This window comes from Bos indicus x Bos taurus, chromosome 11 (assembly GCF_003369695.1).
Source record: "Bos indicus x Bos taurus breed Angus x Brahman F1 hybrid chromosome 11, Bos_hybrid_MaternalHap_v2.0, whole genome shotgun sequence".
In the NCBI taxonomy this organism is placed as follows: Eukaryota; Metazoa; Chordata; class Mammalia; order Artiodactyla; family Bovidae; genus Bos; species Bos indicus x Bos taurus.
The window spans coordinates 97286335-97297497 of NC_040086.1; the positions used below are offsets into that span (position 1 = coordinate 97286335).

The 11163-nt window shown below is 58.1% G+C and overlaps 1 protein-coding gene across 3 annotated transcripts; it reads left to right on the forward strand.

Moving 5' to 3' along the window:
* The first annotated feature begins 218 nt into the window (after positions 1-218).
* On the forward strand, positions 219-9275 carry SLC2A8 (solute carrier family 2 member 8). Of its 3 annotated transcripts, XM_027556327.1 has the most exons (10): positions 219-397; positions 493-655; positions 910-1116; positions 2939-3038; positions 4470-4669; positions 5387-5530; positions 5629-5737; positions 6467-6640; positions 6989-7134; positions 8669-9275. In XM_027556327.1, the coding sequence occupies exons 1-10, from the start codon at positions 342-344 to the stop codon at positions 8804-8806; spliced, it is 1437 nt and encodes a 478-aa protein (XP_027412128.1). In that variant the 5' UTR covers positions 219-341; the 3' UTR covers positions 8807-9275. The 3 variants fall into 3 exon arrangements, with proteins under 3 accessions (XP_027412128.1, XP_027412130.1, XP_027412129.1); XM_027556329.1 differs by lacking the exon at positions 6989-7134 and having other exon boundaries at positions 235-397; positions 8669-8754; XM_027556328.1 differs by lacking the exon at positions 219-397 and having other exon boundaries at positions 562-775.
* The last annotated feature ends 1888 nt before the right edge of the window (positions 9276-11163 follow it).

Genomic DNA, 11163 nt, shown 5'->3' on the forward strand with positions numbered 1-11163 from the left:
CCTTCGAGCTCGCATCACCCTCCTATTGGGTGGCTGTGTGAGCCCCCGCCATATACAAGCTCCTCCCCTGCCTATACATTGGATGGCCGTCCTGGGGACGGTTCCAGTGAGAGACCCCTCAGGCTCTTTCCTTCCATTGGTCCGCTTTCACTTGAAGGGCGGCACCTAGAGCAGAAGCTCACCCCGCCTTGCGTTCCCATTGGCTGCTCCCTTACCCCGGCCTGGAGCCGCTCCTCACCGTCTGTTGGTTGCCCTGGCTGAAACGCCGGTGCTGGCCGCACTCGCGGGACCCGTGGCAGTTCAAGGCGTCAGAGCCCTAAAAGCAAGCGTTGATCGCGGACATGACGCCTGAGGACCAAGAGGAGACCCAGCCGCTCCTACGGCCGCCCGGCGGCAGGTGAGCGGTAGGGGGAACCCGGGTCCGCTGGCGCGGCCTCACTCCATCCGCTGCGCCCAGGCCTTGCGGCTCACCGACCGCCCCTGTCTCCGCAGCGCTCCCCGCGGCCGCCGCGTCTTCCTCGCTGCCTTCGCCGCTGCCCTGGGACCGCTCAGCTTCGGCTTCGCCCTCGGCTACAGCTCCCCGGCCATCCCGAGCCTGAGGCGCGCCGCGCCCCCGGCCCCGCACCTCGACGAAGACGCAGCCTCCTGGTTCGGGGTGAGGCCTCGGGCTCACCCTCCTGCCCTCCTGGGACCCTACTTCGCCCACCCCTAAGACGTGTGCCAGGACCCTCCCCGCGCTGCCTGGCTTCGGGCGGGCACGGAGACCCTCCGCCGAGTATGTCCCGGCTCCCCTGAGAGGGGTCGCCCATCTCCCCTGCCCCCGCAGCGGCTGAGGGTGGGGTGGAGGGCGAGGTTGGGCCGCGGGCCCCCGGCGCCTCCTCCCTCAGCCGGCGGTCTCCCCGCCCCCAGGCCATCGTGACCCTGGGCGCCGCGGCCGGGGGCGTGCTGGGCGGCTGGCTCCTGGACCGCGCGGGGCGCAAGCTGAGCCTAGTCCTCTGCGCCTTGCCCTTCGTGGCCGGCTTCGCCGTCATCACCGCGGCTCAGAACCTGTGGATGCTGCTCGGAGGCCGCCTGCTCACCGGCCTGGCCTGCGGCATTGCCTCGCTCGTGGCCCCGGTGAGTGTGTTTCCCCCCAGTCTGGCGCCCTGGGACCCAGGGGAAGGGGCCGAACTCGGGGCCTGATTCTCTCCCTGGCTGCGGCCTCTTGAGTGCCTGACACCATGCCCCTCCCCTGCTCCATCTTCCTTACACTCCCATGGGGCCTTGGAAAGAACTGTTGTTATCCATCCCTGGTTACAGATGAAGCTTAAAGGAACGTGAAGTGAAAGTCGCTCAGTCGTGTCGGACTCTTTGCGACCCCATGGACTGTAGTCCATGGAATTCTCCAGGCCAGAATGCTGGAGTGGGTAGCCTTTCCCTTCTCCAAAGGGATCTTCCCAACCCAGGGATCGAACTCAGGTCTCCCTCATTGAAGGCAGATTGTTTACCAGCTGAGCCACAAGTCCTTGGTTTAAGCACAAAGTCAGTGGTGATGCTACTTCTTGAACCCTGGGTGGTGGCACTTAACAGGGCCTCTCTTTGGCTCTACAAATGAAGTGCCCTCTGTGGATGGTCAACAGAAGCCTCACACGATGGCTTAGATCCCCCTTGGCCTTCAGACCAGTGGCTACAGTTCAGCAGGAAAATCCCACTGTGGTTTGTCCCAAGGGGCAGAGGCTGTTGGGACCTGGTGCGCCCCTTCACTGCTCAGAAAGCGGCCCTCCAGGCGTTCCCCCTGCTCCTCTCTCACCACCTCCTGACCCAGCACTGCCCAGGCTGCCTTTGGAGCTGGACACGTCTGGGTGAAACTGCAGCCCTGGGCAGAGCACCTCTGTGAGCCCTTAAGGTGGGAATGACGGTGTTAGCTCAGGCCATGCCTACACAAGAGCCTACACACACAGCCCTGGCCCTGGCATGGCCGGTGGAAGGACTTGGACCCTGGCAGCTGGGATTGCTGGGTGTCCTGTGACCTGCTCCTGGTCGTGGGCTTGAGTGGTCCACCACCACCCACACCCTAACCAATCAAGACTAAAAGCAGTAGCTCAGAATCCCTCCCTTTGCACCTACCATTCATTTCAACTGCATCTGCTGGACAATAGGCAGCAGCTAGGTTGGATTTTATATCTGGATTTTTTTGGTGTTTTTTTTTTACTGCGCAAAAACACACCTGACTTAGTCGTGGACATAAGATATGGAATAACACAGAAGCGTGGGCAAGCGCTTTCTGGCTCCTGAGCCCAGAGGAAGCTGTGGCAGTCACTGGTGGTGACTGAGGCAGAGAGTTCCTGCTTTCACTCCAAGGGCACCACCCAAAGTGTGGTCCTTGGGTCAGCAGCTGTGTGTCTCCTGGAGGTGGTTAGACAGGCGGAATTGTGGGCCCACCACACATCTGTTGTTGTTTAGTTGCCAAGTCTCGTATCTGACTCTTTGTGACCCCACAGACTATATCACACCAGGCTCCTCTGTCCGTGGGATTTCCCAGGGAGGAATACTGGAGTGGGTTGCCATTTTCTTCTCCAGGGGTGCTTCCCCACCCAGGGATGGAGCCTGTATCTCCTGCGTGGCAGGTAGATTCTCTACCACTGGGCCACCAGGGAAGCTCTACACACCTACTATGTTAGAATTTGCTTTTTGTCAAGGGTATACAATTAAATGAAAGTGTGAAAAGCTCTGTGCCACCCCCCCACCCCCACACACACACACTGTCCACATATGTACCCTTCAAACATGTGCTGTGGATTACATGGTGGGGAGCTCTGATGTCCAGGCACCTGCAGTTAGGGGTCCCCTGGGCCTGCAAGTACCCCAGTCGAGACTCTCCTCAGCTCTGAATGGCTGAGACTTTTCAGTTTTAAGAACTCCTGGACCCCATGTACACTCTCGTCTTAATTACCAACAGGTCTATATCTCTGAAATTGCCTACCCTGAGGTGCGAGGGCTGCTCGGCTCCTGTGTGCAGCTGATGGTAGTCACAGGCATCCTCCTAGCCTACCTGGCAGGTATGGTTTTCTTATTATCTCTTGTGACCGTTCATGGATGTTTGACTATCTTACAGATGTAGAAACTGAAGTTCAGAGAGGTCAGGGGACTTGCCCAAGGTCACACAGCCACTGCCCAAGATGCCACCTTCCCAGACCACTTCCCTGAGAACCCTGGGTCGTGTGGGTCTTGAGACAGTATTCTGAGGAGAGCTGGAGAAGGTGATGTCCTCATCTCCCCAGAGCAGAAGCCCATTCTAGGAGTGTAGGGAGGGCTGACGAGTTAGAGCAGTAGCTCCCTGTGTGGTGACCAGCTAGGATTCTGGGGCTGGAAGGAAAGTCTTTAGCCTAAGAGCTTGGAGGGCGCAAATGTGTGTCTCCCTCAGAATCAGTACTGGATTTGCAGCCTGAAGGTGGCAGGTTCCAGAGAACCCGAGGGTCAGCTGGAGCCAGCATGAGGAAGCTTCCAGAAGCAAGAGGAAGCTTCCAGAGGCACCCTGGAATGAACTGGGGTAGAGGAAAGGCAGGCTTCATATCTGACAGCCCTGGATTAGGGGAATATGCCACTTATTAGCTGTGTGACCTTGGCCTAGTCAACTGCCCCTGGGAGCCTCAGGTTCCCTGTCTTCACGTGGAGATTAACTTTACCTAGTCCAAGGCTGCTGAGGGATTAAATTAACTGATGCTGTAAAAAGTGCCCAGCAGCAGGCCCCGATAAGAATTGTCAAAGGATGGCCTGAGAACCATGTGGGAATGGGGGTTTGGGGCCAGATGGGCAGTGGCGGGGCCCGGGGCATGTGTCCTCTGGTTCCTCAGAGTGGACAACATGCAGGTCCGTGGTCTTTCCTTTCTGCCCACTTAGCATCCTGACTGTCATTCAGAGTCCTGGCCGCAGTCTAGCTGCCTTGTGGGGCCAGCAGTGTCCGAAAGCCACTGTGTAGACACTGATACTCAGGGTCACGTGGGTGTAGTTACATCTATAGGATTTCCTCCAAGTCATCATAAGCCACACTTTAACTGCTCAGCTTCTATGAGTTCTGATTGACGTTTTTCAGTGAAAAATGCCCCCTTCCTCTCCATCCCCCTTCTTCCCGGAGGAGCCAGCCTTGCCTGCTTCTCAGTCCATCCACCGGGTGGAGGCCTGTGCACACATGGTCTCTTGCCGCCCCTCCCTGTCAGACCCCTGGTGCCGTATATCACGTATATCTCAGCAGTACAGAGCGAGCACCTTTGTTTAGTGGCTGCATAAACCTTCACTGATATACGCCCCCCCGCCTCGTTTCCACACTTAGCAATAAAACGACAACATCAATGACAAACCCTGGGGAGTCCTGCAAAGACACTAGGGTCCCCACCTTTGAGCAGAGTCCCTGGGTTGGCAGGAGGCAGGCGCTCCCCGAGAAGATCCGGGCTGGCTCACACCACTCTGACATCTCTCCACCCCACCCTCAGGCTGGGTGCTCGAGTGGCGCTGGCTGGCCGTGCTGGGCTGTGTGCCCCCCTCCTTCATGCTGCTGCTCATGTGTTTCATGCCTGAGACCCCTCGCTTCCTGCTGTCTCAGCACAAGCACCAGGAGGCCATGGCCGCCATGCAGTTCCTGTGGGGCTATGCCCAGGGTTGGGAGGAGCCTCCCCTTGGGGCTCAGCACCAGGTGAGGGGCTGGGAGCCAGTGCGCGGGGAGGGGGACCCGGGAGAATCGCCCCTGAGGTCAACACAGAGCGGCACCGCAGCTCCACACGTGTGTGCTCACACACGTACACACGAGGGCCCGTGGACTTGGGAGTGATGTCCTGTGGACCACTACTTGGCCAGACCCAAGTCTGAGCCCCAATCTCCCTGTCCCTGGAAGAGAAGGGCTGGGCCATGTCAGAGGAGAATGCAGGTGGGGACTGGAGGACTCAGAATTTTGAAACAGGGAGCTGTAGGGCCAGGGAGAATGTTGAGTCTCTGCCTCTTACCTGCTGTGTGACTGTCCCATCTTTAACCTGAGTTTCTTCCCTGGTAAAGTGGGGTCATAGCACGTGCCTGGCGGTGGTGGTAAGGATCAATGGGGCCAGGGAAGGTACTTGGCCCAGACCCAGACCCAAGGCTGGTAGGACTTGGGAACCCTGGGTTCTCTGCTCATAGAGCATCTCCGTGGATCCCCCAGCAAATCAGGAAGGGACATGAGGAGGGGAGGATCCTGTCACCTTACTAATGGGGAGGCTACAGTGATGCTGGGACCTGAAGCAGAGGCTACAGGTGGGGCTGGGACAAAATGCAGAGGCTCCCTCGCTCCAGCAGGCCCCAGGATGGGAGGGAGCTCAGAGCCGGGGTGCCCTTAGGAGAAGTAAAGAGAAGCCCTGATGCCCGGTGTCCATCTGAGCAGGACTTCCACGTGGCCCAGCTGCGGCGTCCTGGTGTCTACAAGCCCTTCATCATTGGCATCTCCCTGATGGCCTTCCAGCAGCTGTCAGGCGTCAATGCCGTCATGTTCTATGCGGAGACCATCTTTGAGGAGGCTAAGTTCAAGGTAAAGAGGCCTCTACGCCGGCCTGCCTCACCCGGAGACACTGTGGGTGGGGCCCGGTCCCAGGGTGTCTGCCTGACCCTCCTGGCCTGTCTCCCCAGGACAGCAGCCTGGCCTCAGTCGTCGTGGGCGTCATCCAGGTGCTGTTCACTGCCACGGCGGCCCTGATCATGGACAGAGCTGGGCGAAGGCTGCTCTTGACCTTGTCAGGTAAGGCCCCACGGGATGGCTCTGCCCTCTGCAGGACTGGAGGCCCAGGCCAGCCTCCCACCACAGGCTGGAGGGCCGTTGCTGAGGTCACCACGTTGTGGAGGAGAACAAGGGCTGAGTGTCCCCAAGGGCACGGGCAGGACTTCAGGGGAGCACTGGCTCCAGGCCAGGCCTGCGCTCACTGCTCTGCTGCGGCATGCCTTGACCTCGGCAGAACCTAGGAGTAGGCCCCTCCAGGGCCCGGTTAACAGTGAGGAAACTGACAGCCTGGGGGTGAAGAGGCCCTGAAGCCTGGGCCCACTCTGGGCAAGTAACTACCTGAGCCGGCTTCCCCTCTGAAACGGAGGTGGAGGTGGTGGCAGGCCAAGGCGAGGATCAGCACACAATGCGAGGGAGGCTCCTCGTGAGCATCTGGGCCCTCGGTGCTGCTGGGGAAGTGGGCCTGGCTGCTGGTGGTTGCTCCTTCTTCCTCAAAGCCAGGGAGGGTCTGCTTCGAGAAGCTTCTTGGGGTTGACTGAGTTGTGAGGGCCAAGCTGGGACTGGGAGGGCCAGGCTGGGGCGAGGGTGCCCCGGTGGGGCTCCGCTCACTGCCCCTTATGGAGGAGCCCAGGCCGCCTGCTGGGGACACCATGCACTGACCGCCAGTCCCCTGACAGCTCCGTGCCCAGGCTGTGGTCTGCCGCCTCATGCCCTGCCACTGCCCTGCCGACCGCTGCCCTCCACCCGCAGGTGTGGTCATGGTGTTCAGCACCAGCGCCTTTGGTGCCTACTTCAAGCTGACCGAGGGCGGCCCCAGCAACTCCTCCCACGTGGACCTCCCGGCGCTCGTCTCCATGGAGGCCGCCGATACCAACGTGGGGCTGGCCTGGCTGGCGGTGGGCAGCATGTGCCTCTTCATCGCCGGTGAGTGGGGTGCTGAGGGGTGGTTGAGGGGGCCACCCTGTCGCTGCCAGGTTCCCGTGGCTCCCAGGAGTCCCGGCCTGCTCAGCCTTACCCCTGGGTTTACAGCTCTGACCGTGTGCCGGGCACCGGCTCAGCCCCCCTCTGCTCCTTTCACGTCATCCCCACAAGTGCCCTCCGAGCAGGCCCCGTTCCTGTGCTGTTCTGTAGAGCCAAGGCCTGACGCGTCAGGAGTGAGGGGAGTGACCTGAGTCCCCAGGCTGAATCCGGGCCCCACTTTAGCCTGGGCGGTCTTCGGCGAGCCGAGCACCGCCCGGCCCCGTGGACCTGAGGCCTTTCCTGCCCTTGCAGGCTTCGCTGTGGGCTGGGGGCCCATCCCGTGGCTCCTCATGTCTGAGATCTTCCCTCTGCATGTCAAGGGCGTGGCCACCGGCGTCTGCGTCCTCACCAACTGGTTCATGGCCTTTCTGGTGACCAAAGAGTTCAGCAGTCTCATGGTGAGTGCAGGCCCTGACGGGCTCCCCCTGCCACAGTGGCAGAAAAGTGCTTTTCAGAATTACTCTTGTGACAGACTCGGGGTTGGCGGCCTTGCCTGCAGGCTGAAGCCCCACCAGCCTGCGACCCCATCCTAGTTGGGGGTGCAGGGAAGCAGACGGGCTGGGGCAGTCAAGGAACCCAGGCTGTCTGGGGACGACTGGGGAGCCTCCCGGCTGTCGAGGTGGAAGGACAGCAGGACTGACCTCCCCCCTGGACTCTGGGGACTTTGGGAAGCAAGGCTGCGTGAGAACCTCCACCTTTGGAGTCAGCAGGCCTGGCCCGTCCCCACCTTGGCCACTTCCTGCTGTGTGACCTTGAGTGTGCTGCTTCCCTTTCTCAGATCCAGCTTCCTTGGCTCAAAGCGGAGAAGGGGGACAGTGCCTCCCTCTTAGAGCTGATGGGAGCATCAGTTCGGTTCTACATTTTGCCACCAGCTGGCAGATGGGCTGATGCACACATGGTCCCAGCCTCAAGGCCTCCGGTCCAATGCGGGCAGCGCTCTGGTGCAGACAGTCAAGCCGTCTGTTCAGTCGTTCTCCCCCCGCTCCCCCCAGGGCTCCTGGTACCTGCCACGTCCAGGCCTGTTTAGGGCGCCAGAGCAGCAGTGAATGAGATGGACAGGGACCCGTTTCTGACAAGGGCTGGCACGACAGTGGCCAGTGGTGGGACGATGAACCACCAGCAGGCTGGGCTGGGGCAAGAGGAGGCCAGTCATGATTGGCGTGAATGCTTGGGGCTGGTCGGGACCCCGCAGGGCCTGCACTGCTCCAGGGAGCTCATCAGGAAGACCAGAGCAAAACCCTGGAGAGGAGGTGACTTCCAGGAGCTTGGAGGGGACCGACAGTCAAGGAGGGGATGGCGGCAAGGGACCTAAGAGTGATCTGGCCATCACTGAGAGGCCAAGAAAAAGGCTTCAAGGAGGGAGAGGCGGGGTGGCCAGGTGCCCGAGGCAGAGGAGCTGGAAGCGGGCGGCCTTTGCTTCTGGCAGCTGGGATGACACAGGGGCTGGGTGGGGAGGGTGCACCGCCTGTGACCCCGGGCCACTGCTGCCTCTCCCCTCTGCTCATGGGTCCTGAGTATCCCCATGTGTGCACACGGCCCCATCACCACCCCTGAGAGCTCACCCATTTCCTCCGGCACCAAGGAGAGAGACTCCTAAGGCTGCAGGGACCACAGAGGGCAGGGCCAGACCAAGTGGAGAGGGAAGTCTCTAGGCCCTGGAGTCGGACCCTGGGGATGGGAGGCCAGCTGTCACTTGATGGTGGGCCTCTGACCTGGGGGCAGTCACTTTGTCACAGTGAGCTCAGTGTCCCCACCGCACACCATCCACACGCTTGGACAGTGCTCAGCTGGGCTTCTGGACAGCCCACCAGGCCCTCCTCCACATCCCTGAGCCTGGGTGTGGCGGGGTGGGGCCTCGGCTCCTGGGCCCAGGAGGGCTCCTGACCCAGGAGGGCTCCCGAGTCATTTCACGCCTCGCCCCTGTCCTCGCAGGAGGTGCTCAGGCCCTACGGTGCCTTCTGGCTGGCCTCTGCCTTCTGCATCTTCGGTGTCCTTTTCACTCTGGCCTGTGTCCCTGAGACCAAAGGGAAGACTTTGGAGCAAATCACAGCCCATTTTGAGGGGCGATGACAGCTTCTTCCTGTGAGTGACTGCCCGTCCTTGCTGGACCAGCTTTCAGCCTTGGAGGGGATGGAGCCTACCTGTGACTCCAAACCGAGCCTCAGCTGGGAGCCTGGAACCCCTGGCTGTCCCCAGGGAGTCAGGAGCCAGGACAGCAGCCCCTCGGAGCCTTGTCCTCTGGGGTCCCTCCCTCCTGCCCAGTGAAGCGTGGGGACAAGGTTCCCAGCTGCTGGGTCCAGTTTCTACTGCTGCCCTGTGATTTGGGAGAAGGAACATCTCGGAGACGCTTCACTGTCCTGTGGTCAGTCCTCCACACGCCGGCTCCATCATGACATGAACGTGACAGCGGAGGAGGGGGGCTCTTGGTTCCTGGTTTTCGGACACGCTTTGGCAACTGGGTGATGGCCTGTGGTTTCTCCTGTCATGTGGCTGCAGTATCAGGGAGGAACTTTGCCAAATAAATATTTGACTCAGAAAATCAGGTCATGAGCTCTTTGTGTGGGCTGCAGTCAAGAAGGGCATTTTCTTGCCCCTGCCATAAAAGCAGGTCTCCCATGAACTGAGTCTTGCCAAGAACATCTGTGGATCAGCTTCCTCGTGGTCAGCCAGGCTTGCCTTTGGCACTTGGAGGTCATTTCTGACTCCTTCCTCGGGTTCAGCCCCCTGAACCATTAGTCAGCAAATTTGATTGAGTTCCTCCTGCAGAAAAATATTCCTCTCTTCATATTAACTTTAATGGAGCCAGAAGTCTTTTTCAAATTACTTATATTGTCTGTTGTATAATACACGTTTATTATAGGAAAATTAGAAAACACTGATTTCTTTAATATAATTATTTTTATAGCAGTTAACCATCTGCTAGGCACTATTCTATATTAACTACTTTATTCAGATAAATAAAAAAAATTCACACCTGCACCTTTCCAAACAGAACCGCTGTTTAGAATTTGGTTCTGTCTTTAAAGATCTCTCCCCCGACATACACTCTTTCCAGAATCACTACACACAAGGGGTCTTTTTGTTCCAGAACCTGTTTTATTCCCTTTATTCAGGTTGTGCAGCCCCCATCATGTGCCCATCTTGACACATTAAGTTTAAATGAGACCAAATGAGACTGGAGAGAAGGGCAATGGAAGCGTGGAGTGGTCCAGGGCAGAGCAGTGGAGAGAGCTGAACAAGTCACTTAACCTCCCTTAACCTCAGTTTATCCATCTGTAAAATGGGCACAATGATGCTACCTCCCTTGTGGGATTGTTACGAGGATGAAAGGAGATGATCATGTAAAGCACTTAGATGCGAGGATGGCACTGAATAAGTGCTCAAATCAGTTTCGTGTGGTGGTGGTGAGACCGTGCGGGTGAGGGTAGGAGGCTGTGGTGGAGATGAGAAGAAAAGCGGCATATGAGGCTCAAAGGATGCTTCATAGGAGAATATTTGAAGTCTTTGTAAGTTTTTCTCTTTATTTTTTACCCTATTCCCTCAGCAACCTCTGATTGCTACAAGCACCTACTTATAGTACCAAGGACTATGGACACACGCACTCTTCAGAGGTCCCCTTACATTCCTTGAGGCCTTCCCATGACAGCACGAGATGCTTCAGGGACTAAGGCAGCCCCAGCTGACAGTCCTGTATCTGCCACAGGAACCTAGTCCAGGACCATCCGGCACACGTCCATAGAGAAGTGGGGCAGGATGAAATGTCCCCAGAGGACAGGTGCAGAAGAAGCTGTGCTTTACCTAGCCTGGGATAGAAAAGTGTGCTGCCAACCAACATCCATCCCATCACCCACTAGCACCCCCAGAACAATTTTCAGGAGGATCCTGGCTTTTAAGAACCTAAGGCAAGAAATTCCCTAACGCCATGCAGTGGACACAGCAGAATCGACATCACTGCCAATAAAGGTCCATGTAGTCAAAGCTATGATGTGAGAGTTGGACTATAAGGAAAGCTGAATGCCGAAGAACTGATGCTTTTGAACTGTGGTGTTGGAAAAGACTCTTGAGAGTCCTTTGGACTGCAAGGAGATCCAACCAGTCCATCCTAAAGGAAATGAATCCTGAATGTTCATTGGAAGGACTGATGTTGAAGCTGAAACTCCAATCCTGTGGCCACCTGATGTGAAGAGCTGACTCTTGAAAAGACTCTGATGCTGGGGAAAAGTGAAGGCGAGAGGAGAAGGGGACAACAGAGGATGAGATGGTTGAATGGCATCACCGACTCTATGGACATGAGTGAGTAAACTCCGGGAGTTGGTGATGGTCAGGGAGCCTTGGCATGCTGCAGTCCATGGGGTTGCAAAGAGTCAGACACGACTGAGCAATGACTGATGATTTTTCCAGTAGTCATGAATGGATGTGAGAGTTTG

What these genes read in the sequence shown, in the direction of transcription:
- SLC2A8 (XM_027556327.1), top strand. Translation starts at nt 342, where the DNA reads ATGACGCCTGAGGACCAAGAGGAGACCCAGCCGCTCCTACGGCCGCCC. An exon ending in CTACGGCCGCCCGGCGGCAG is followed by an intron (nt 398 to 492) that starts GTGAGCGGTAGG and finishes CTGTCTCCGCAG; the next exon opens with CGCTCCCCGCGGCCGCCGCG. An exon ending in GCTGCTCTTGACCTTGTCAG is followed by an intron (nt 5,738 to 6,466) that starts GTAAGGCCCCAC and finishes CTCCACCCGCAG; the next exon opens with GTGTGGTCATGGTGTTCAGC.